Source organism: Thamnophis elegans, chromosome 1, assembly GCF_009769535.1.
Source record: "Thamnophis elegans isolate rThaEle1 chromosome 1, rThaEle1.pri, whole genome shotgun sequence".
NCBI lineage: Eukaryota > Metazoa > Chordata > Lepidosauria > Squamata > Colubridae > Thamnophis > Thamnophis elegans.
This window is the reverse complement of record NC_045541.1, coordinates 65,010,083-65,033,967: the sequence shown is the minus strand read 5'-3', so window position 1 is coordinate 65,033,967 and position 23,885 is coordinate 65,010,083. Positions and strand designations below refer to the sequence as shown.

At 43.7% G+C, this 23,885-nt stretch overlaps 1 protein-coding gene across 1 annotated transcript in view; it reads right to left on the bottom strand.

Moving 5' to 3' along the window:
- SPEG (striated muscle enriched protein kinase) overlaps positions 1-23,885 on the bottom strand; it is a 132,806-nt gene that overhangs the window by 12,369 nt on the left and 96,552 nt on the right. The window contains exons 18-36 of the mRNA XM_032211896.1: positions 23,413-23,585; positions 22,994-23,106; positions 22,142-22,310; positions 21,693-21,786; positions 20,939-21,139; positions 19,879-19,939; positions 17,950-18,027; positions 15,523-15,695; positions 14,929-14,955; positions 14,481-14,633; positions 13,748-13,790; positions 13,458-13,526; positions 10,271-12,461; positions 8,487-8,642; positions 7,705-7,821; positions 6,644-6,811; positions 6,391-6,516; positions 5,143-5,307; positions 3,348-4,074 (exon numbers count right to left, since the gene is read on the bottom strand). Coding sequence (XP_032067787.1) covers positions 3,348-4,074; positions 5,143-5,307; positions 6,391-6,516; positions 6,644-6,811; positions 7,705-7,821; positions 8,487-8,642; positions 10,271-12,461; positions 13,458-13,526; positions 13,748-13,790; positions 14,481-14,633; positions 14,929-14,955; positions 15,523-15,695; positions 17,950-18,027; positions 19,879-19,939; positions 20,939-21,139; positions 21,693-21,786; positions 22,142-22,310; positions 22,994-23,106; positions 23,413-23,585 — 5,004 coding nt within the window. The remainder of the gene's footprint in view (positions 1-3,347; positions 4,075-5,142; positions 5,308-6,390; positions 6,517-6,643; positions 6,812-7,704; positions 7,822-8,486; positions 8,643-10,270; positions 12,462-13,457; positions 13,527-13,747; positions 13,791-14,480; positions 14,634-14,928; positions 14,956-15,522; positions 15,696-17,949; positions 18,028-19,878; positions 19,940-20,938; positions 21,140-21,692; positions 21,787-22,141; positions 22,311-22,993; positions 23,107-23,412; positions 23,586-23,885) is intronic.

Below are 23,885 nucleotides of genomic sequence, written 5' to 3'. Positions count from 1 at the left end.
AACTTAAAAATAGAGGGGAAGCAGAATATTTTGAAGTCTGGAACAGATTTTATGACTGGTATAAGACGTGGAACAAAGTGTATATATTGTGATTGGACAGAAGGATAGATAATGCACTAAGTAGGCTACAGTGACGTGCGGTGAGGTTTATGGCTGGTGAGGCACTGATGTCACACACACACCACACACACACACACACACACACACACACACAGGCAGCTGTCACACAAGGGCCCTTCAAAGACTAAACATTTTTTTTTACTGGTGGGGAATTAAAACTCCTCTTTTCCTCAATGGGAAATCATATTCAGACAAAGAAAATTATTAAAAATATCCTTTCCTTTCTGAAGCCTGGCTCTTTCTCTGCACCTATATTGGGAGGGGGGGAATAGGGGAAAGGCAGCAGCAAGGCCAGCCTGCCCCCTTCTTGTCTCCCCCCCCTTCCCAACGGGAGGCGGAGGGCTGGTCTTGCAAATGGGGATCAGCGCACTCGCCGGCTCCCCCTCCCCCGGGAGGAGCTCTGCAGCGGGACAGACGAACGGAGGGGGAGATCGCCCCTTCCTCCTCCGCGCCCCCAAACACCGTCTTCCCTGGCCTGCACCCCTGCACTGGAAAGGCGAGCAAAACGCGCAACTTGATGCTATGCCGTGCAATGCAAGCGATGCAATGCAATGCAATGCAACCCGCCCAGGCTCCTTTGGGTTCGGGGGTAATCCGAATAGGGGGTGCGGGGGATCCCTGGGGCGGAGGCCTCCCAGTGCAACGGTCTTCCACAGCTCCAGAGCGAACCTTCGCCTTCCCCGCCCAGGATTGCAAGGCTGGAGGCCTCGTCAGCAGCCACACCCACCCCCAGCCGGCCAACCCTCACCCGTATCATCAGCGGCGGGACCCGCACAGTTCCTCTCCTCCCCGGTGCCATCCGGTGGGCGTGCAAGTGCTGGGTGCGAGCGCTGAATGGCCAGCCGGCCCGGAAGGCATGCCGGCACTTTAGAGTGCCGGCAGGGTTCGAACGCCATTCAGCAAAACATGTCCTGGTTTGTGGCCAGGCGGCATGCTTGCACTTTAAAGTGCATGCCGCCCGGCCACAAACCAGGACATGTTTCGCTCTATGGCGCGCTGAGGCAGCATGGCTTTAAAAAAAAAAAATGAAAAATAAAAATAGATATGCCAGCCCGCACACCAGCAGAGGTGGGTAAAAAAAAAACCACACACACACACACACACACACGCACATACACATAATAAAAACAAATTACAATTACTTACATTACAAATAAATTGAATTCCTCCCCCCTGCCCCCTCCCTCTGACCCACATACCTTCCAGCTGCGTCAAAAATGCTAGATTTGGTCTAGCCAGGGCCAGGCAGGCTAGGCTAGTTGCTGCTAGAGTCACCACGTGGATGACTCTGCTTATACATTTTAAAATAGGCTCTAAACAAAGTGCCCTCTGCAGGAGGAGGTGGGAGAATCACGTGCCTCATTTGCATACGGAATTTTTTGCTTTTTAACCCTTGATTAACTCTTAAAAGGCTAAAAATTCCTTATGCAAAGGAGGCCCATAGTTCTCTAGCCTCCTTCTACTAACTGCACTAAACAGACTCAGAGTCACTGTGACTCTGGGAGCAACTACCTTGGCCTTTTTAATTATTTTAAAAATTGTTTCATTTTCCTCAGGAGACTGGTGAGGCCCCGCCTCCCCTGCCTCTAGTCACTGCACATCACTGGTAGGCTAATAGTTAATGGTTGAGACTAACTGTGTATAATGTGAAAGTATGGTCACTTTGGCTCTGCAGTACTACATTGTTTTAAATGTAAAAATAATAAAAATGTATTTCAAAATACATCAGTCGGAAGTCCAGAGCCATTCCTTGTAAAAAACTTGGTGAATTGGTATTGACTAGTTTTACTTACAATTGGCATTACAACTTGCTAGAGAAACAAGAAGGATAAATTATGTATCCTGTTCCTCACACTTCTTTTTGATGTCCTAATGTGTGTAATATCACATAATCCATTAAAGTGGTGGAGGTAAATATTCTAGACATTATAAAGGATAATACAAAACAGGGAACAGGAAATGCAAATCTTTTTTCTCACTCCTACAAAAACCATGAGGTTGTTTTGAGGTTTACTGCTCAAGACCAATGTTGAAAATGCTTAGTTAAAGAAAAGGGTGTGCAATGTGCAGCCTATCATGTGAACTCCTTGCAACCTGATATTTGTAATTCAGAACTATAAATCAATAATCTCTACAGATCTTGAGAGATTAGCAACAGATTTCTCATGGTTCCTCACAAGCTCCCTGACAGCTTGGGAGTTGTAGTCTTATAGATATTCCTAATGAGGAAACTAGGTATATTTGTCCTTAAAAAGTGTGAGAATCTCTTCAAGTACCTGAAAGGATGTCAAAAATATGTTCTTCCTTCCTAAAATGTAGGGTATGAAATTATGGTAAATTATGCAATAGCAGGCGTCACGGTGGCTCAATGGCTAGGACTCTGAGCTTGTCAATCAGAAAGGTCAGCAATTCAAGCTGTTCGAATCCCTAGCGCCGCATAATGGAGTGAGCTCCCATTACCTGTCCCAGCTTCTGCCAACCTAGTAGTTCGAAAGCATGTAAAAATGCAAATAGAAAAATAGGGACCACCTCTGATGGGAAGGTAACAGTGTTCTGTGCACCTTCGGTGTTTAGTCATGCCAGCCATATGACCACGGAGATGTCTTCGGACAGCGCTGGCTCTTCGGCTTTGAAACTGATATGAGCACTGCCCCCTAGAGTCAGGAACGACTACCACATATGTGCCAGGGAACCCTTACCTTTACCTATGAAATAGCAAATTCCCACTGGCTGTTAAGAAAAATGGGTAAAACAATTCATCAGTGAACCCAATTACCCATTGAGGGGTTGAGTTTCCCTTTGCTAGATTTGTTCCAGAAGAAGCTGAATAACACATGTCAGATACTTTAATCTGGATTCCTGCATTTACTAAGGGACATGATGAACCAAATTATCCCTGGACTAATCCATGAGACAAACAATAGAGTTCAGTTCATTGTATTGCAATGATTTGGGAGCTACATGATCTATTCAACTCAATTGGCCCCGCTTTGCCATGGTACAAAACCCTCTGTTTTAATTTATCTAAAACATCATATTGCAAAAATAACTCCATGAAAGGTTTCAGTCTCAACCTCTGGGATCTCTGGCCAAAAAGCTCCAGGGGAAAGGAAAAATGTCATCTTATGAGCCTATTGGACAACTCACATTCACATGGAATACTGGGCTAAATGGCCCAAGGTATGATTCAGTACATGGCAGTTTTGTTATTGATATGAATAGCTTACCTCGCTTTCTCATCCAAGAAGGTGTAAGGTTTTTGAGGAACTCCTTGGCGCAATGCGGATTCATCTTTTGAAGTAAGACTACCCCGGGCTCCACTACTAGTATCCTTACTGGAGGAAAGGTTCCGCCTTAGAAAACGTGTGTGTGAAGGCATTTCCTCTGTGGTAGGGGTGACTGAGGGGCTGGGAGCATCATCTGTTGGGACAGGTGGTGTTGATGGGATGGAAACAAAAGAGGTGGCAACATATGGCACGGTTTTAGGAGTGATGGTCCCTGGCGAGTCCACTGTGGACGTTGGAAGTGCAGGCTGGACTGGGGAGAACATGGAGAGAGAAGAATCAGGGGATGATGTTGGGGCAAGCAAACCCTTGGTGGTAGTTGAGACGTTTTGGGTGGTGAGGGAAGATGCTGTCCTGGAAGGCTTTAATGTTGATTCTGGGAAAGGGACCTTTGTTATGGATGGATCTTCCAAAGAGGAGGAATCCTGGGAAGATGGAAGGAGGGCTGTAATTGGGAGTTTTTCTTTCTCTGAAGCCATAGATGCCTCCTCACTGGCTTGAATCTCTTGTGGCCCAGGAGGAACCTCTCCTAAAACTGGCTCGGAGGTCAGCAGAGGACCTGTGCTTTTCATCATTGGCTGGGGCGTCTGATCAGGAAGTGTCTGAGTAGACCTGGTAGAAGCTGTTCTATTCCTCTTGGCAGGAAGACCTGAATGGGAAGCTGTGGGTTCTGAATGGGAGGAAAGAAAAAAAAACAAAGGTGAAAGATTCTAGGCTCACTTTCTATCCAAAGGTCAGTGAGAATGCAGAGTTCCTCTCCAAAATAGGAATGCCAACAGCGATAGAATGAGGTGAAGGAAGGAATGCTGCAGTGGTGGGATTCAAAAATATTTACTACTGGTTCTGTGGGGGTGGCTTGGTGGGGGTGGCTTTGCTTGGTGGGCGTGGCAGGGGAAGGATACTATAAAATCCCCATTTCCTCCCAATCAGTTGGGACTTCGGAGGCAGAGAGTAGATGGGGGCGGGACCAGTCAGAGGTGGTATTTACCGCTTCTCTGAACTATCTCTCAAAATTTCCGCTACTGGTTCTTCAGAACTGGTCAGAACCTGCTGAATACCACCTCTGGAACGTTCTCTGTATTAAAGACAGATAACATGCATTTTGCTACCATGAGATGGACTTATGGTCAGTTGAAGGCATAATCCAGAATGTGGAACTATATGACAAGTACTAACCATACAAAATAGAACAGGGGGTTGGCTGTTATAAGAAACAAGCTTGATGAGATACCACCAAACAACCTCTACCGGTATCTCTTTTGCCTCCTGCTTTCTGAATTACCCACAGAAGGACGTCTCAAGAACTGTATCACCATGAAGGGGCATTAGGTGGGGGAGGGGATTAAGCTTAAAGACATGAATAGAAAGCAAAGGTATTGCCACCCTGTAACGTGATAGGCAGCAAGCAAATTTAATACGTAAGTAAAATAAATAAAAAGGTATGTTAACAACAGAAGAGAAATTGCCACTTCAGAAAGATAGAAGCAGTGAAAATCTTATTTTTAATATGAGTACCATCAAATACAGAACAAGAAAATTCCCATCCATCCAGATAATTGATTCATCATGTCTCGTCCCTCCACCCAGTTCTTTTCGTTAAATGTTAGCATTTTGGCTGTAAATTGGAGGATAAGGACTGTTTTATTATGTATACTTTTAAATGGTTCTGGGTATTTTATTTCACCAAAAAAATAATGTAACCTAACATGATTTAATATGAGCCTTTCCTCCTTCTCACCTGCACCCTCAATGAATACTTTCCCCGAAGGGTTGCTGTATGGGCCTTGTCCAGCCTTGTTGGCACAGGCAACACGAAACTTGACGGTGTTTCCAACAGGAAGATCTGTTGCATTGAAGTAGCAGTCAGCAATGCCTGAGTTAATTGTTTTCCAATCATGTTCTCCTGAGGGAGAGAGAAAAGGGATATATATACACACATACATACATACATACATATATCAGATCCCGTGAATGGTCTTGACTGTCACGTTTCATGCCACCTTAAGGATCTCAATTATTTTCAATCTCATATAATTTCCTTTGCAAATTTAATGCAAATAGCCGGGTACATATATCGGTGGTCAAATGAAAGTGAAAACGCTATGCTAAACAAGAATTTTTTTCAGTCTCAGAAACTTCCACATTCCATTTGGCCACTGGTCAAAATCTGGTCTTCATACTTGGACTTAGTCCATGGAATCAGAGATAGCAATGGCAGTAGCACTTATATACCGCTTCACAGTGCTTTACAGCCCTCTCTAAGCGGTTTACAGAGTCAGCATATTGCTACCAACAATCTGGGTCCTCATTTTATCCACCTCCGAAGGATGAAAGGCTGAGTCAACCTTGAGCCTGGTAAGGTGTGAACTGCCAAATTGTAGGCAGCCGGCAGTCAGCAGAAGTAGCCTGCAATACTGCACTCTAACCACTATGCTACTGCAGTTCATAACTCACAACCCCAGAGTTCTTTCTGTCACCAAATGTCAGAAGCATGGTTGCTAAAAATGGACAGCTTGGTTTTCTCCCAGTCCAAAGCAGGAAACACCTAAGCTGCGATGTAACAGGCAGTTAACTAATACTTTGATTTAAACTGCAAGGAACCACATCCCCCAAATGCAGAAAATCCACCCCTTCCAATATATGACCATTTTGTATCACTGCTCTTTTCAATGTGGCTTCCCACGCCCCTTCCCCAAAATGGTGCGAATATCAGCCACGAAAGAGTTGCACAACAGATGAGTTTTACTGAACGCAAAAAGCTAGAGAAAGGAGACCAGGAAACTCATCCTCTCTTCTTTGTGTTGTATTACCAGTAAAGAAGAGAAAAATCAGAGTAGACAGGAGGGGGCAAGCAATTAAGTAACAGAGTCATTAGAAAGAGACAGAATTATTTAAATAAAAATGCAAGAATGCTCCCAGGTAGAGAACAGCTGCTCTTGAGAATGTCTGCAGTGGGTACATTCTGCCATATCCAATAGGTGCGTACCATCTATCTTGCATTCCAGTGTGTATGAGCAGCCGGGCGCCTGAGTGTCTGCTGGCCTCCACAGCACCAGGACTGTGTTCCTGTACTTTTGAGGAATTTCTGGAGTGCCTGGTCTCCCAGGAAGACCTGTTCCAAATGGATTTTAAAAAGGAGAATGGACTGAGTGACATGAAACAACAACTGTATATATGGCAGAGATATCAATATTGATTCGGGGAGGGGGGAGTTGTGGAAAATCTTTGTTTATTCTTACGTGCCACAGCAATGGTGCAGGAACTAGTTGCAGTGCCCAAGGCATTTGTAGCATTACATTCATACAAGCCTGCGTCCTTCTTGGAGACTTTGGAAATGGTAAGCAGTTGACGGCCATCTTTACATGCCACAATATTAAGAACTCCCTCTGAAACCAAGGCACGTTTATCTGTGGGAGACCGAAAATAGTCAATTCAACCAAACTAGGGACTTTGAGGATTCAGTCTGCTCTTCATCAGATTTTCAAATTTATGCTCCATTGCTATTTCTTCCCACATCCGATAACAAAGCATCCAACCATATACCGTATTTTTCGGAATATAAGATGTACCGGAGTATAAGACGCACCAAAGTTTTTAGGAAGCAAATTAAAAAAAAAAGTTTTTGCACTCTGCAAACCTCCCCAAAAACGGCGTGTTTTTTGCTCATTTCTGCCCTCCCCAGCCCCCAGGAGCTCTCTGAAAGCCTCCTACAAGCTATGCACGGCCATTTTGGTGAAGGGGGCAGGGTTTCGGGAGGCAAAAAATGCTGTATTCAGTGTATAAGACGCACGCAGATTTTAAGCCTGTTTTTGAGGAAAAAAGGTGCGTCTTATACTCTGAAAAATATGGTAAGTTTGATACAAACTTACCAGATATGTGCAGGATACCAGTCAGGGTTACAAGTAATATACCCATAGTAAACAGAACTCTGAGACAAGCAGGTTCCTCAAAGAACAGGTTTATGGGACATATCATATTGGCACAGACTAGTGAAAACCGACTCTAAAGGTTTCCCTGGTTTCACCTAATTAAAAGTTTCCTCCCTTTCCCAAACCATCAGTCACATAGTCCAATCAAGGTGCTGTCCAGTTGCTTGGAAACTTCACTCATCCTCTCTTCAGCCTCCTCTGGCAATGTCCTTGGTTCCCAGGGGAAACTATTTTGTTTTGGCTACAAACTCCAGCTATCTCTACTCCCCTCCCACTCTCCCTATCAGCACCATTGAAGCCTCCAAGATGGCCTCAGTCAGGCCAACTTCAGAGTGGACAATATGTGCCTCTCCTTGTGGTGCAGAACTTACCTTTCATCCACAGAATGCAAGGGGCAGGGCTGGCGGCAGGAAGGCAGCAAAGTTGCACTGCCTCTCCCTCCAACAATATCTGGTCCTTTAATTTTATGTGGAAGACAGGAGGGAAGTCTGGTAGGAAAACAGATAAAAGGTATTCATTGAAAACAGGCTGTGAAATACCACCTGGTTGGTACTAAAGGACTTGGCAGGAAACTAATTCTTATTACTGGGATAGGAATAATTCCCTCTAATGAAGGCAGGTCATTTTACAATCCTCAACCTCTTTCTTGACCCCCTTCCTGAACTGCAGCCATAAAACCTAAGTGGCAAATCATACAAAATTGCAATGCAGCTTTCTGCCAATGTCTGATGGGAAAAACTGAAGTGGCCAACTCTGTTGGGGATAACTTAGTGCACCTAAAGTAGCTAAAAAAAAGACAAAACAGAACAGAAACAATAACAAAAATAGCCTTAAAGTTGGGAGGAAGAAAAGAAGAACAAAAATGGCTCCATCCCCTTATGTGACATTTGAAATGTCCTTACCCGGTCTCTCCTCTGGTGAAAATAATGTTATAATAATTATAATGTTTTATTAAAGTGCAGGTCCCGGTTGCAAGGAAACAAAGAAAAAGACCACCCCTGCTATACAACTTCAGATGATGAAAGATATGGGGGAAAAATTCCTTCAATATTGCGGGGCTTCCTGCAACTGTAAAAACTTCCTAACATAGCAAAATAGGAGTGAGCTGATCAGGAGCGCTCTCTTCCCTGACACCAAAAGGACGCAAACATACCCGATTCACTGAGCATGTAAGGTTGACTGACAATAACAACACCTTCCCCTCTCAGGCTGGCAAGGAGGTTGGGCTGAGAGGCCACCTTGTCCTTCTTGGTACGGGATAAACTCCAGCGTTCCCAACGAGAGCTGCGGCGTTGGCCATCACTGGAAACTGTAGGGGCAACAAACATGAGCTGGCTCTTCCTTGATCAGAACAACAGAATTAACCTGGATTCCCTTCTGATGAATCTGCAAAACCATGGCTTACTCACACGTGCTACACATGCTCTACTTCCCAATAGCCATGCTTTATTCTTTTGTATATCCAACTCTTCACTCTTACCCTTCAGCTCAGAGACATCTGCCTTCCCTAAATTCATAACACAGGAGATGCTACTTATAATTCTCCTTGGGATGTCATTCTCTCTCCTGGGCTTTTACTTAATTGCATGTTGTGTCCATCAGTCCCAAAGAACAGAAAGCCTGGGAAATGCCGGTACTTTCTCGTATTTTTCTTATTGTGAATTGTGCCCTCCCAAATCTTTTGGGGACTGTATAATCCTTGATTATATTTTGAGCTGGTTGGAACTTTTGGGGTAGGACTCATGATGGTCTATCAAACTCCAAATGGCAAAACAAAATAAAACAAAACATCTATGCAAGTCAGATGAAGGCTTATTACTCGGCGTTTGCATAGTATGCTGAATGTGTCAGGGTTAACCATGGCTAGTTTTTTTTGTAGACCAACAACAACCATGAGAATTTATGTTTTAGTGTATTATGCCCAAAATAGTTATTTCAGCAATCATGCTTAGGGTATTGTGCACTAAGCTATAATGTTGGCTGCTAGACTACCTCATTTCAGTGTGCAAGGTTATATATGGCCAGGGAATATTTCAATGTGGTCACAAAAAATGCCTAAACTTGCAAAGTTAACATGTTGCTTATGTTGTTTCCCTACTAGATCTTCAGGAATAAATATGGTGAAGGATGTGAATCTTATCAAACGCATCTTACAAAATGTAGAATGCAGCAGCAAGAGCCCTTAGATATAGACCTGCCTGCCCATAACTTCAATTTGAAATCTGTCAATGTATATTCATGAACTGGAATAAGACATGGTAACAAGGTCAGCCAATGAATAGACAGGGCAACTGGGTCAGCCAATGGGGACTGTTTGGAAACTGAAACAGTATTTGCTGGAGACAGTTAGGAATCTGGACATGGCTTAGTGCTATGCAGCTCTGAACCTGTGCAAAAGCCCAAACTAGTCTGAGCTCTGAACTGAAACTTGAAAACTGTCCTCTCCTCTGCCTGTGTTTGCTTGTACTCTAACATGTTGGAAGAACCAGCCATTGGTATTGTATCAGTGGAGGGTTCCGGATCCCGTCGCAACCGGTACTCTGTGACCAGGTCAGACGTCCACCTCAGGCACACCACCGCCCTACGATGCCGCAGCTGCTCAGCGAGGTCATGCAGGCGCTGTACGCTGTGCGGGCATGCGCAATTGTCCCATTTCCCTCAAAAAAGAGGTAAGGAACGTGAGCGGGTGGGCCCACCGAAACACCATTCTTGTATGGTGGCTGCTGCTGCCAGCTGCCACCAGTACACCTGTACCGGGCCGTACCGCCCGTATCCCACCACTGTATTGTATAGGACTTATGTGTTATTAAGTATAAAAAGAGAAGTTAATGAATCCTGCTGCATCAGGTACCTGTGTATGCTTTCTGGATTTGATTTCTGCAACAAACTCTGACACAATCTTTCCCTTCCCATCCCAGGTAATGACTTGTAGCTCACCATTGCCTGTAGACGACTCATACTGGAACGATTCTGTGGAGGGGACCTTAGCAGACTGGGCTGCCAACTGGTTCTGTGGGATGCCCACCTGACGCAAGTTTTCACCCTCAGAGGTTGCACGGCGTATCTGAGAGAGAAAGGGAGCTCTCTTCTCAAGCTGCTGGACACAGTCGCCAGTAGCAATCGGCTGGTCGTCATCAGCCTGTTGCTGTGAGTGGCTACGTAGATGTGTGGAGAGGCGGCCTACTTTACTTCCAATCTTGCGGCGTACGGCCATGACAGGGGATTCACTGGAGCCAGGCTTGGATTGCTGGCCCTCTGTGTCCTTTTTGTCCTTGGAAGTCAAGCCCCATGAAGATCTGCGCCCCTGGCTCATACCCCCTGTGTCCTCCTCCTTGACCTTCTTTCTCTCAGCAGGGGGAGTGCGGCGCAGGCGCATCGACATTCTGCGGATGAAGCCTCCTTCCTTCTCCACTTCATGCAGGTCCTGTACTGAACGAGAGCGTGCGCCTAGCTGCTTGGGGGCCGGAGACTTGGAAAATTCTAGCGGAGCCCCCACTGGTCCTGGCCGATAAATGCCTTCTTCATGCACCAGGGGCTTGGCCAGGTGCCGCTCCTCAGATCTGGAGATTAGCTTGTAGCCTCTGTTGAAGGAGCCTTCCCTGCCTCTCTTGAATTTGGCTTCAAAGACTTCTTCAGAGTCAATGTCCGCAATATGCTGGGATGAGGAGGAGGGAAGCTCTTTCTCTTTGCTGGGGACCACAGCAGAGGGTGGCATTTCTGTGGGGGATTGCTGAGGCACGCCTTCAGGAGCAGCAATGGAAGGTTCAGCAGTCTCTTTCTGAGGGCTTTGGGAAGATTCACCAGTCAAAGACTTCATGACATCAGCATAAGCAGAACGTTTTGGAGCAGAGCTGCCGGGGATGGGTGAGATTTGCCTGGATGGTATTGATTCCAGTTTGGAGCTCATGGCTTTCCCAGCCACTGGAGCATCAGGTTTGGCAAATCTGGCTGATGGCTTCTCCTCAGATTGTCTGGGGATAGGTCTTCTCAGGCTAGACCTAGTGAGGGACTTAGTTCCTACCTCCATCTCGAGGCTGGATACTTTGGAGACAGCTTCATGTGGTGTGTGTGGCCGGGACTCATTCAGTGCTGAGAGGGATGGGGTCTCTTTTAATTTCTGAGTCTCTGCCTGGACCAAGGGGATTTCCAATGGTGCCCCAGAACGCCGGTGCAGGATGACAGGCTCCCCATCACCATGGCTGAAGGAGCTACTCTTCTGGAGAAGACGCCCCTCTGGGGGCAAATGCTGTGGGGCTGTCTCACTAGAGGCTGCACGCACCATCTTATGCCCTGGGGACAGCTGTTTTTCTAACCGGGGAGGCCTCGGGACCTTCTTCTCAAGGCCAAGGGTCTCCAACAGGGGCCCCCGCAAGCCACTCAGTTTGCCGTCCACAGGACTGCCTCGCAGTAAGCGCTGGCGCATGAGCTCCAGGCGCTGAGCATATTCTTCCTCAGGGAGGCCACCTTTCCTATGATACAATGTGCCAGGGCTGGGGCTGCGACGGGGCAACTCCATGGAGGAAGCTTTGGTCAAGATTGGACGCGAGAGGGACTCAGCTTCATCTGAGGGAAGGTTGAGCAAAAGGGCACTATCTGCAGAACTGCCGCGGCGCAATCCCGCCTTCTGTGAGGCTTTGTCAGAAGCATCTGGAGACTCCAGGCTGGAGCCTTTCTTCAGTGCCCTCCTTTTCTCTGGCCTTTTCTGGGCATCACTAGTCTCCTCTTCAAAAGAGCCCAGTGCTTCAGCCTCTGTGGAACGTTTTTGGGGCACCTTACTCTTATGCTTCCTCACGGATGACTCTACATCTTCCTTTCTCTTAGTTCCTCTCTGCTCTACATCCTGCCAATCCATGGATGTATCCTCCTCCGTCACAGCCCCATCTGGACCCACAGACTCCTCCTCTGTGGGAATCTCAGTCAGGGACATCCGGGAACCAGAAAATTCAGGCTGATGGGGCATAGGAATATAGGGCAGCTCTTCAGGATCATCAGAATCTGAAGAAGAGGATAGGACTGATGTTTCCTTTAGGAGACGTGGCACAGCAATAGATAAGTGTGTGGATGTGTCCTCTAGAAGCTCAGGGATAGGTCGTGGCACCATGTTACACTTGTAGCTAATTTGGGAGCGCTGTGTAGAAAAAAGTATAGGAAGAACAAAAAGATTGAATGAGCTGGAACTCAGGAAAAAATATATAAATCTTCCACCTCTTTGGTTGCTGTGCCTATCCAGTAATAATATCCCCCATCCTGTTTCGTACAGACTAAGCAGGCAAAATATTTGCTAGGCTAAAATATTTAATCAAGACCCATTTAACTAGAATAAGCTGCCCATTCTTAAAACAACACAATTTTGGTCAGCCTTGGAAAAAGTAAACATGTCTTTTACAAACATGTAAAACCATGTTTGTACTTTTTGTGCATTAATCGTTTCTAAATATGTCCATGAAAAACAAATGATAAGTGTTAACACAAAATAGACAGTAAAAAGTACATGATTTACCAGCATTCCTTGTCACCAGAAGTTAGATTTGCAGCTAAAGATCATTGACCAGCTAATAGTGCAGTTCTGTATTTTGATCTTTGCTAGTTAGCTATCCACTGACTTTTCTAATTTATTGTTTTATAGTCTTTTATATCAAATTTAGCTACTTTTTGTATATATCACTCTGAATGCTGTCACTAAGTATTTTAAAATTAAATAAAATATAATTCAGAATTTTGTTTTGTTATATAGGTACATATAATTAAGAATACTGTTTTGTTTTGTTTATTCCTACAATATCAGTTGTGTTTGAGTGTTCGGCAAGAAGAAAAGTGGCTTTTTGCCTCTGCAATGCCAGGCATTATTAATAAATTCGTAAATTAGCACAAATATTACCACGCATTGCAATTTACTGGGATTTCTCAGTTTTCCCATTTCTCTGTACAAAGTTTTCCAAAGTACAGCATGGAGTTTAGAAATGGAATTCATCTTTTTCTTGAGGAGCAGCTGTGAGCTGTTGGGATTATGCCTGATAGAACTTCTCTTCTTATTCATTCCTCGCCGTTTTTATTGGTTGAGAAAAATGGCAGACTCCTGTTAAACAACCAAAGAACTGCCACCACATTGCTAGGAGGTATTTACCTGCCACTTCCTGCGAGATATGAACAGTTTGAGATGATCTGTGCTGATACTCTTGCCCTTGGCCAGTGTCTGGAAGAGAAAATGGGTAGTACAGAGTGAAGCAAATGGACATAGTGAGTTTTGTTCTCAGTATTTATGGGAGAAGCCAAGCCTGCTAGGCTTCTGAGAGAGACAGAGACAGAGACAGAGACAGAGACAGAGACAGAGAGAGACAGAGAGAGGGACCCCTCAAAACCATAAATGGGCTCCCAGCTCTGTCCTAAGAGGCAGATTATTGTAGTAGGACTTACCTTGAACCAGGGATGCTCCAGGGTCTGCTCTGCATTAGGCCTCCTATTTGGAAAAGGGAAGAAGAATTAATGTGCAGATTAAGTGTTATTCATCAGTACAGGGGAATGACATCATTGGAGCTAGATCCATTCCGGCCAATAAGATTATTTTCTTCCCAATTTGATCACCCCCAGCTAAATATCTTTTTTTGTTTTATCAAAAGGATAATGTCTTCTTGTACAACTTTTCAGTGTGGGAAAGAAATGGCTTTCATTCTCACAGAAATGTGACTTTATTTAATTGCATATGGTATAACCCCGGTTAATGCATTATTCTAAATGTTGTGACATTGTTTGCTAAAATAATAAGGAAAACTCTGTAAAATGTTACAACAGCACTAAAAAAACCGAGTTATGGCTCTCTCTCTGTTTGTGTTTGTATAAAATTTGTTATGGGTGACCAAGCAAATTGTAGTAAAAATTATCAGTTGTCAATAAATCTGCTTTCTTCAAGATCTTAACTCTCAATTGTTTGTAATGTATGTCCAGATTTTGTTTTCCCCCTATTCAGAGCTTTTTTGTAGCTTTGGGAGAAGTTTGCTTTCTATCCGTCTAGTATGGGGAAGTGATTCAACCTACACACACACACACACACACACACACACACACACACACCACCACCACCACCATCACCACCACCACCACCACCACCACCACCACCACCACCATGTCCCCTGGAGCAACTGTTACTTACAGGCGATCATTAACCAGCACTTTGATAACAAAGCCTTTGGCCTCCCTGGTCAGTCCTGTGAACATGCTCTCCTCAAAGGCTACGTTGTAGTTGCGGATGTTCATGAGTGTGGTCTTGTCATTTTCACCCACAAATGGGGAGATCCCTGTGAGACTAGGAGAGGGAACAGTCAGCAAACTTCAGCAGACATTCAAACGTCATTTGTGGGATAAAGTCTGGGGCTTCTTTATCTGTTCAATGTATACAGGAAACAGTGGGGCCAATGAATTGGAGTAGCTTTTCAAGGTTTCCCCAAGCATGAAAACACTCTAAAGAGAAATGAATGCCAGGCCAGATTATTATAATTAGATTAACAAGCAAAACCCCAATCTTGCTCATTGTGCCACTTATTCACTATTGTATGGGAGGTGGAAACATTCTGAGTCCTGGATTAACTCCCCAAACTTACCATAAATAGGTCATGACTCCCACAGGCCTGTAAAGAGAGATGACAGAGAAAATTTTACTGCTTTGATGGACCATATAGTAATGGCATCTATACCTGGAAAATCTAAAAAAGCTGATCAATATAAACTCAGAAGCCCTCGCATTTGAGTCCCTGTTTTTTTAAAAAAAAGGGTTTGATGGAAACCCCCCCCCCCAACTCTTAATTCAAACAAGCACACTCTAGCATGGTGAAGAATGCTGTGTAGCATGATCTAATTCCACAATCTAGTCTCACATTCCCCAAGGCAGTTTTAGTTCTGACATAAAAACTTGATTTATGTCACCCCGAAGGCGAAGTTATGAATGCTGTATAATCTGTGGAACTGAGCCAGCTTCGCATTTTCTCCCAGCTGGCTCTTCTTTATGAAGCTAGCAATCTTAGGCAGAAATACAAAAACATTGCCCTAAGCAGTAATTGCCCTAGAACCATTTCTGAGCTGTAGTTGTTTTCCAATATCTTAAAGCCTCTAGATGATGCTCTTTAAGTCCCTTCTCCCTATCTATATTCAGGGATGCCCACAAAAATAAGCATCAGTGTGTAGTTGCCCCAATTTACCAGACATCGGTGACCACGGACACAGGACTCTGGCTGACAATCTCGGGACCAACAAATTCAGGGGTGCCATATTTGCAATACTGCGGTTCATCTGGAGTCAGTTCCTGGGCATTGCCAAAGTCACAGATTCTCACCTGATCACTGCCAGGTTCAGCCAGCAGTAGGTTTTCAGGCTATGGAGGAAAAACAAAATGGAAATAGTTTACAATTTTAAAATAACATTCCAGTCAAAACCAGACCTTGGATTTCTGTTAGCTGACCAGGATTATCTACAGCTTTCCTTCTGTGCATTATTTATCCCATGGTCACTGATAAAAGTGCATTTCTTAGACCTATAGCCAATGTTACTGTAGTATTTACTAGAAAAAGGAAAACTATTTTGTTTTTATCCTCACTACCTGATTAATCTCTATTTCTGATCAAAATTGGAGAAAGTGGTAGAAATTATCACTGATTTTGTTTCTCCCATATCTTCCTTATAGGAAGTTTAAATGCCAAACATTCTTTTACTAGAAAATCTCAGAAACTCCCTTATTAAGCAACTTTTCATTTTTCCTCAGTATGTTGAACAATCTGAGCTCCTGCAATCTGACAAAAATGCTTTTGAACTATTCGTTTTCCATGCTTCAGGGCCAATTAACAGTTCCAAATCTACACTACCATTTCCATTTCTGGTATCACAAAAATCTGATAATGTGAAAGAAAAAGCCCAAAACTATGAATTGTGCCATAGGCAAGAAAACCTGAAAAAAAAAAAAACAGGAGAAAAAGTTTTAGTTTCTTTCCTAAAAGAAAACTATTTATGATTGGCCATGTTTATATGTCAACCATTTGTGTGACTAATTCTAAAATCTGTTCCTGAAATTCCAAATGTGTAACATTAGCCCAAAATGTTGGTGTGCGTCTTTCTCTACCAGTTGTATTCAACCTTCATGAATTCTGTTTTTTTCCCACAGAATGCCCTGAAATTTTGCTAGTAAATACAAATTAATGCCAACTTGCCACAGGAGGTATAATTCCTATGACAACTGAAATACTATTTCTGTGTTATCCTATCCTCTTAGAAACATTTATAGGAAGAAAAAAATGGGGCATGGGTGAATAACATGGGGATTCCATTTCAGTGCTATCATTCATCAGAAAGCAGCCAAACTGGCAAAGGAAAACACATACTTCAATTCTTTCTACATATGCATTTAGCTTTTATCTGCAAACTTTAGCAATGTAATTTGAGGCAATCATTCATAAAAGTGGTTCCCATCTTGAAATGATAGGAGTACCGCAATGCCCCTGTTCCCGAAGGCCCACTTTCTTCTGTTTGATAGTCATGAGGTAAAACTTTAATGAGGTTTATTTTAAAAGCAAAAGCTTGCACAACAGCAGCTAATTTGATTTCGTCTTCAAATTTTTCCAGCCATTCAAGACCTGCTCCTTTTTGCTTCTATTCAAATTACAATTCCTACCAAGCACTGTGTTCAGTCATTAAAAGGATAGGCCAGGGGTATGGAATTTGTAGTCCTCTCTGCTTAATTTAAGACGCCTCTGCTAGGAATCAGCTCATACATCTAGTAGTAGGAGTAATCTGTTGCTTCCCTGCTAACCCATAAGGAGATGAAAAAGCTCCAAAGGAAAAGCATATCATAAAATGAACAAAATGAATTAAACCACCTAGTTTGAGTTTTGTTTGTGCCCTCTCAGATCCTCCCATCTAAGGCAATATAGCCCTAGAAATAAGGAGAGAGAAAAAAAGCAAAAAACCATCATTTTGATTTACGCACAATTATTTTTTTCAAAGGCAAAATCTCATCATTCGCTTTGAAACCTTTGTTCTCAGAAAACAAGTTAACATTAACTTCTATTGGCTTTTATTTCCTATGCTGATCACAACTTTTTTACAGATCATTCATTAGCCTAGTATTCCTCAACTTTAAGATATGTGGACTTCAACTCCCAGAATTCCCCAGCCACAGTTCTGAGGTTAAGAAACACTGTCGGAAAAGTGGCATGTCCCTGGCTAAAAGTAAATCCAGCCTACTTCTTCCTTTCACTGAACAATAAAGAGTAAGAAAAGCCACCCAAATCAAAAGCTTAGGGATGCTATAAGCTTTTCCAGATACTTCTGTGCAACTGAATTATTTACGGACTTGCCATGCCATGCATGGCTACTAGATTGTAGCTAGCATCATGGCACCCTAGGGCATGTCCCTTTTGGCATACGGTTTCTCTGTGTGTAGTCAAAGATGCTAGCTAAAATAAGATTTAGCTGGCAATTTCCACTGCCTCTGCAGAGAGGAGAATTGCATTCACTGAATTCTTATGTAACCTTCAGTGAATGTTTACCCGGCCAGAGAATTATACTTTCATGCCAAAATAGGCTAAACGTTCAGAAAACCAAGTAAGGCTTCAAGCATGCTGGAACAGACTCACCTTAATGTCAAGATGTAAGATGCCATTGCGGTGGAGATAACAAATTCCCTCCAGGATCTGCCTCATGTAGCAGCGAATCTGGAGGGAGAATTGAAAAGACAGAAAAAACCAATGGTATTAGAAGTGTCCATGCAATCAAGTGTAACTCCATGTTCATTATCAAGCAAGCCGGTGCTTTCCCTTCCTATCCCTCATCCATCCAATACTTTGTGCAGAGACTGGTGCTGAGTTTACTTTGGTTGCCTAGCTGAAACCCTTTCCTGGAGGAGGAGGAGGAGGAGGAGGAGGAGGAGGAGGAGGAGGAGGAGGAGGAGGAGGAGGAGGAGGAGGAGGAGGAGGAGGAGGAGAGAAATGAGGTGTTGCTTTTCCCCAGCTTTCTGCATTATTACCCTTTTGCAGGGATGTCAAACTGGTGGCCAGATGCATCATACGCAGGCCACCCCTACCCCAGCAAAGGGGAAACCGTCATGATACATCACGTGATGCAGTGGTGAAATTCATTTTTTTAACTACGGTTCTGTGAGAGGGGCTTGGTGGGCATGGCAGGAGAAGGATACTGCAAAATCTTCATTCCCATCCCACTCCAGGGGAAGGTTATTAGAAAATCTCCATTCCTTTCCCACTCCAGGGGAAGGATACTGCAAAATCTCCATTCCCACCCCACTCTGGGGCCAGCCAAAGGTGGCATTTGCCGGTTCTCCAAACTATTCAAAATTTCTGCTACAGGTTCTCCAGAACTTGTCAGAACCTGCTAGATTTCACCCCTGGCAACATGACGCTGTGAGTTTGACACCGTGCCCTTTTGGATAACCTGCCTGCAATTGGAGCATGAACACTGTTCTAATTTTGGTTTATCTGGAGAGACCGTTCCAAAATCCAATGCCACTGGAGTGCTCCTCTGCCCAAAATTCAAAATGAGGTGTCCTCAGTAATACTAAACATCTCCATCTCTAAATTTCCATTCATAGGATGTAATTCATATGAAGTCACCAAAAGTTAAACTATTGTTGGGGATTAGTCAGAGGCAAATAACAAGCAAACTGCAATAACAATCCTCAATCATGACAAGGCAGAGGTTATGGTGGCGGGAGCATCATCCGGCATGAGAGATGGTACCACAATCCCTCTCATCACATTCATAATTTTGACTGAGAATGTGGGGCTCAGCTGTGCCGAGATAGTCCAAATGCTTAATGCTTAAGTTCTAGTCACACTTCTTTTGGTCTTTTGCAATATATACTATCAGTTTTAAGAGACAGTTTGGTATAGTGTTTAAAGGAAGTGGATTAGAAAGCAGGGGACTGCCTGACTTTAGGCCAGCCACTACTTTCTCAGTCCAGGGAAGGGGGAATGGCAAATCACTTTGAAAAATATTGCTGCAAATTGCATAGACATGTCCAGACAGTCACTAGAAGTCAAGACTAAATTGAGGGAGGGAGGGAACAAAAATCCCAAGGGTTTTTGATCTATTCCCAAACCATAAGAGCTAAGTGACTCTGGATACTTAAAAGCCACATCAAAATTAAGATCCCTCTTGGGCTCTTGACCAGATCTTTCTGGCATTGAAAGTAGAGCAGGTGGTGTTCAGAAATTGGATCTTCTCTAAACTACATGCCTTATAGTGATATATCTAGTATTTTCTTTGTTCTCTCTTTTTTGCACAAGATAAAACATCTTTTAAATGTACTAACGGATGATTACTATAGATCTATTAATCCTGAATATATTCTAACACAGGAAGATTATCTGCATGATTTGTGTTGTGATTTGGCACAAAGGCTCTTTTGCATTTTCAATTTACTGCAAACTACCTGGGATGCTTTATTGGCAAAGACTGTGATGATTTTTTTTAAATTAATAAATCCAATGACAGTGAACAGGTAGAAAAGCTTCAGAGAATCTATATTGATTATTTGAGCTGGCACTTACTTCAGATTCACTCACAGAGGACTTCCTCGCAATGCGCTCAAGCAGTTCGTCTCCAGTGCAGCTAAAGCGTCCATTAAAGAAAACAGTAGGTTTTTTAAGTCAGTGACTTCCTACAGACGAGACTCGTTTCCCTCGGCAGTATCCTAAATTATAGATGCTTAGAAATGTCAGGACCAGTGAAAGCCTATTCAGGAGTTCTCCATATACTCTTATCTAAATGACACCAAGTCAATCTTGAATTTCAACCTTGAAATCCTCAGCAGGCACTCAAACATCATTTGTGGGATGAAGTCTGGGGCTTCCTTATCTGCTCAATGTATACAGGAAACAATTCTAGAGTGGGGCCAATGAATTGGAGTAGCTTTTCAAGGTTTCTTAGAACAGAATAACAGAGTGGGAAGGGATCTTGTAGGTCATCTAGTTCAACCCCCTGCTCAAGCAGGAGACCTTATATCAATTCTTGACAAATGGCTGTCCAGTCTCTTCTTGAAAGCCTCAAGTGATGAAGCTCCCACAACTTCTGAAGGCAAGCTGTTCCATTGGTTGATTGTTCTCACTGTCAGAAGATTTCTCCTTATTTCTAGGTTGAATCTTGCCTTGATCAGCTTTCATTCATTATTCCTCGTCTGGCCTTCAGGTGCTTCGGAAAATAGCTTGACCACTTCCTCTCTGTGGCAGCCCCTCAAATATTGGAAAACTGCTATCATGTCACCCCTGGTCCTTCTCTTCACTAGACATGCCATGCCCAGTTTTTGCAACCGTTCTTCATATGTTTTAGCCCCCAGCCCCATCATCATCCTTGTTGCTCTTCTCTGCACTTTTTCTAGAGTCTCGACATCTCTTTTATAGTGTTGTGACTAAAATTGGATGCAGTATTCTAGGTGTAGGTTTCCCTAATACATAATCGGCAGCATGAGAACATTCCTAAGAGAAATGAATGCCAGGCCAGACTATAATCAGATTAACAAGAAAACCCCAATCTTGCTCATTGTGGCCTCAAAACAGGCTATTGCCTGGATCATTGCACTGCCTACTCAGCCTTACAAATGAAAGAGGATACAGCTCAGTAATGATGATGAGGGCATTCCTCTTCTCAAAGGCATCATGGAAGTACACAATACGTTCATGGTCCAACTGAGCTAAAATGCCCAGCTCACGACGGGCTGATTTTTTGGCTTTGGCCCGGCATGGGATGAACTTTGCAGCAAAAGCCAAGCCGGTGCTTTTCTGGGTCACTCGCCGAACGTATGAGAAGGCTCCCCTAGAAAACAGAATATTGTGAAACATCAGGCAACTTTATTGTTCAATTTAGATGGTGATTTGATTCGATTTTCGATTTTCGATTTTATTGTATTTCTATGCCACCCTTTCCCCAGAGGGACTCAGGGCGGCTCACAACCAAATCGGGGTGTGTGTGTGTGTGTGTGTGTGTGTGTGTTACAAACGGAAAAAAGAAAGACAACGGTACAGAAATGAGGAACATTGCTTAGAAGAGAACAAAATCCAGGTTATCCAGCCCTTACTAAGACACTTCTGAAGGATTTCACGTAAATATTTTTCTCTCCAATGTGTCACATTCATTAATATGTCATATTGATTGATAGCTCTGCCATCCATTGTTTTATGTCTTTAGAATGATTTGGAAGGAGGGGGGTTGTTGGCACCCCCTAAGCTTTGGAGCCCTAGGCCAGTGCCTAATTGGCCTTAGCCTAAACCTGTCTCCATCTCCATCCCTATTAAAAAAAGTGCCAACCCAACTAGTCACAGTTGCTGCCTGTCTTATCTTCCTCATTTTCATTCCCTCTTTCTCTCACCTGCAGATCTCCTCATGGGCATCATAATAGTCAGCAAGACGGCGGGCTATGTGTGACTCTTCTTCTGCTTGTGCAGCATCCGAATCTGGTATGGCTAAAAATCAATAAGACATCGAAGTGGTAAAGGAGAGGTACGTATGCAAGAGAGCTGTCATCAGTCACACTGCAGGTAAAACTAAGATATCTAGGTGTTTCCACATAAACCTAATTGTTCGCCCTTAATAAAAAGAATTGGAACTTTTGCCTTCCAAATTCCACTCTTGAGCATCTAATTTCAATAACTGACCTCAAAAACAATGGGTCTGATTAAAGCAGCAAAAAGTGTAGACTTTCCTGATATCTACTATGGTCCAGGAGCAACTGGGAAACAAAGCTGTTTGCCTATTCTTGGTGTCTGGGGCTTCCAACGAGCTAACATCTGGATGCTCATCCCTACTAGTATCACATACCTGCATGAACCACAAGTTCAGCCTTGCAAGACACTTCTCCAGCCAGGTTGCGTGCAGTACATGTGTAGACTCCACTGTCCTGCTCTGTTGTGTTCAGCACAACTAAAGAGCATTCACTTTCCTCATATACGAAGCTCAGGTGGTTACTTTCAGCCAGGAGCACCTGATTCTAATGGAGATAGATTTGGGAGACAAAGGACTTGTAAAAAAACAGTCTGGAACAGAGATCTCCAACCTTGGCAACCTTAAGCCTGAGGGACTTCAAAGCTGGCTGGGGAATTCTGGGAATTGAAGTTCCCCAGGAATTCTGGGAATTGAAGTCCCCCAGACAGCTGGCTGGGGAATTCTGGGAATTGAAATCCCCCAGGCTTAAAGTTGCCAAGGTTGGGGATTCCTGGTCTGGAAATCCAAACGCTTATATTGTTTTGCTTTGCTCTCACACATCTGCTGTTCTTTATGGAGATACAGGAAATGGGTTCCTTGAATCCCACAGTCTAAAGGTTTTCTCATCTTTTACTCATTATTTCTTCCTCTATAAGCCAGGATTGTTTGGTTAATGTTTCATTATTTCAGAGGAGAAAGGCATTAGAAGCCAACCAAATAACACTTTCTCTGTATTGGTATTTTGACGGGGCAGGTGATGAAATAGCTCAGCCTGGCTGTTAACAAAAAAACTATGCCAATCCAAAAAAAAATGTGGAATGAACTAAGATGAATGCATATAAGATCATCTGGGAAGGAAACAGGCCCTGCCTGTTAACATTGAGAGGCATCATCAATAACTTCTTAAAATCTGAAAACATTCTGCAGGTATTAACCCAAAAATCTTCTCAAAATTGGATACATATTCACCTTGTACCACATAATATCTGGAAGTGGTTTGCCTTCTACTACCACTGCGAACTGTGGTGTTTCACCTATTCCAACTTCGATATCTTCCATGATTGATTCAAAACGTGGTGCCTCTGGAAACAGAAAAAAAAAACATACTCAGCTGAACCAGGAAGAAGTTTGCCAGAAAGGTTCTCACTCCTTTCCATGGGGAGTATTGTCCTGCAATGTGTGAAAGTTCAGGGCTTACTAACCAATAGGACCAGGAATCTCTCATAGTTGGTGACTCCGTACTTGCGACATGAGTTTGTAGGGTGTGCATGCCGTAACCCTACTTATGCACAAACAATAGTTTGAAAAGCAGCCCTCTCCTAATAACTTGATTAAAAAAGGTCATGGGACAGTCTTCAGATGGAGTGAAGTGGGATGATCTCCCATACCTGCCAGCTCCATCCTGATGAAGCCATGATCATATCCATGCTGGTTGCTCACCTCGCAGGTTATTTCCCCCACTTCCCCCCTTCCCACCCGGAGGAATCGCAAGGTGTGCTGATCATCATCAGGCATGCTCATCTCACAGTTGGGATCACCATCCTTGAGCACCATGCCAGCCCTGGGAGGAAGAAGGAAGAAGAAGCGTTTTTGATAGAAAGCAACTGTGTTCAACATGCATCCTGTTTTTCAGCCTCTTCCATAAGCAGCAGGCTTCCACCAATGTCCCTTGTCAACAAATATCATCACTTGACTTTAGGCTCTGGAACCTAATTGTAACTTCTCCTTACACATGTCCCAAAATACACAGGGTTTCCAATCATCCTGGAAAGCCCATCTAATTAATTCCACAACTAACATGGTCCATGCTCCGGGAGAAACACTGCACAATAGCTTCACAGCATTTCTCTGGAGCTGTAGG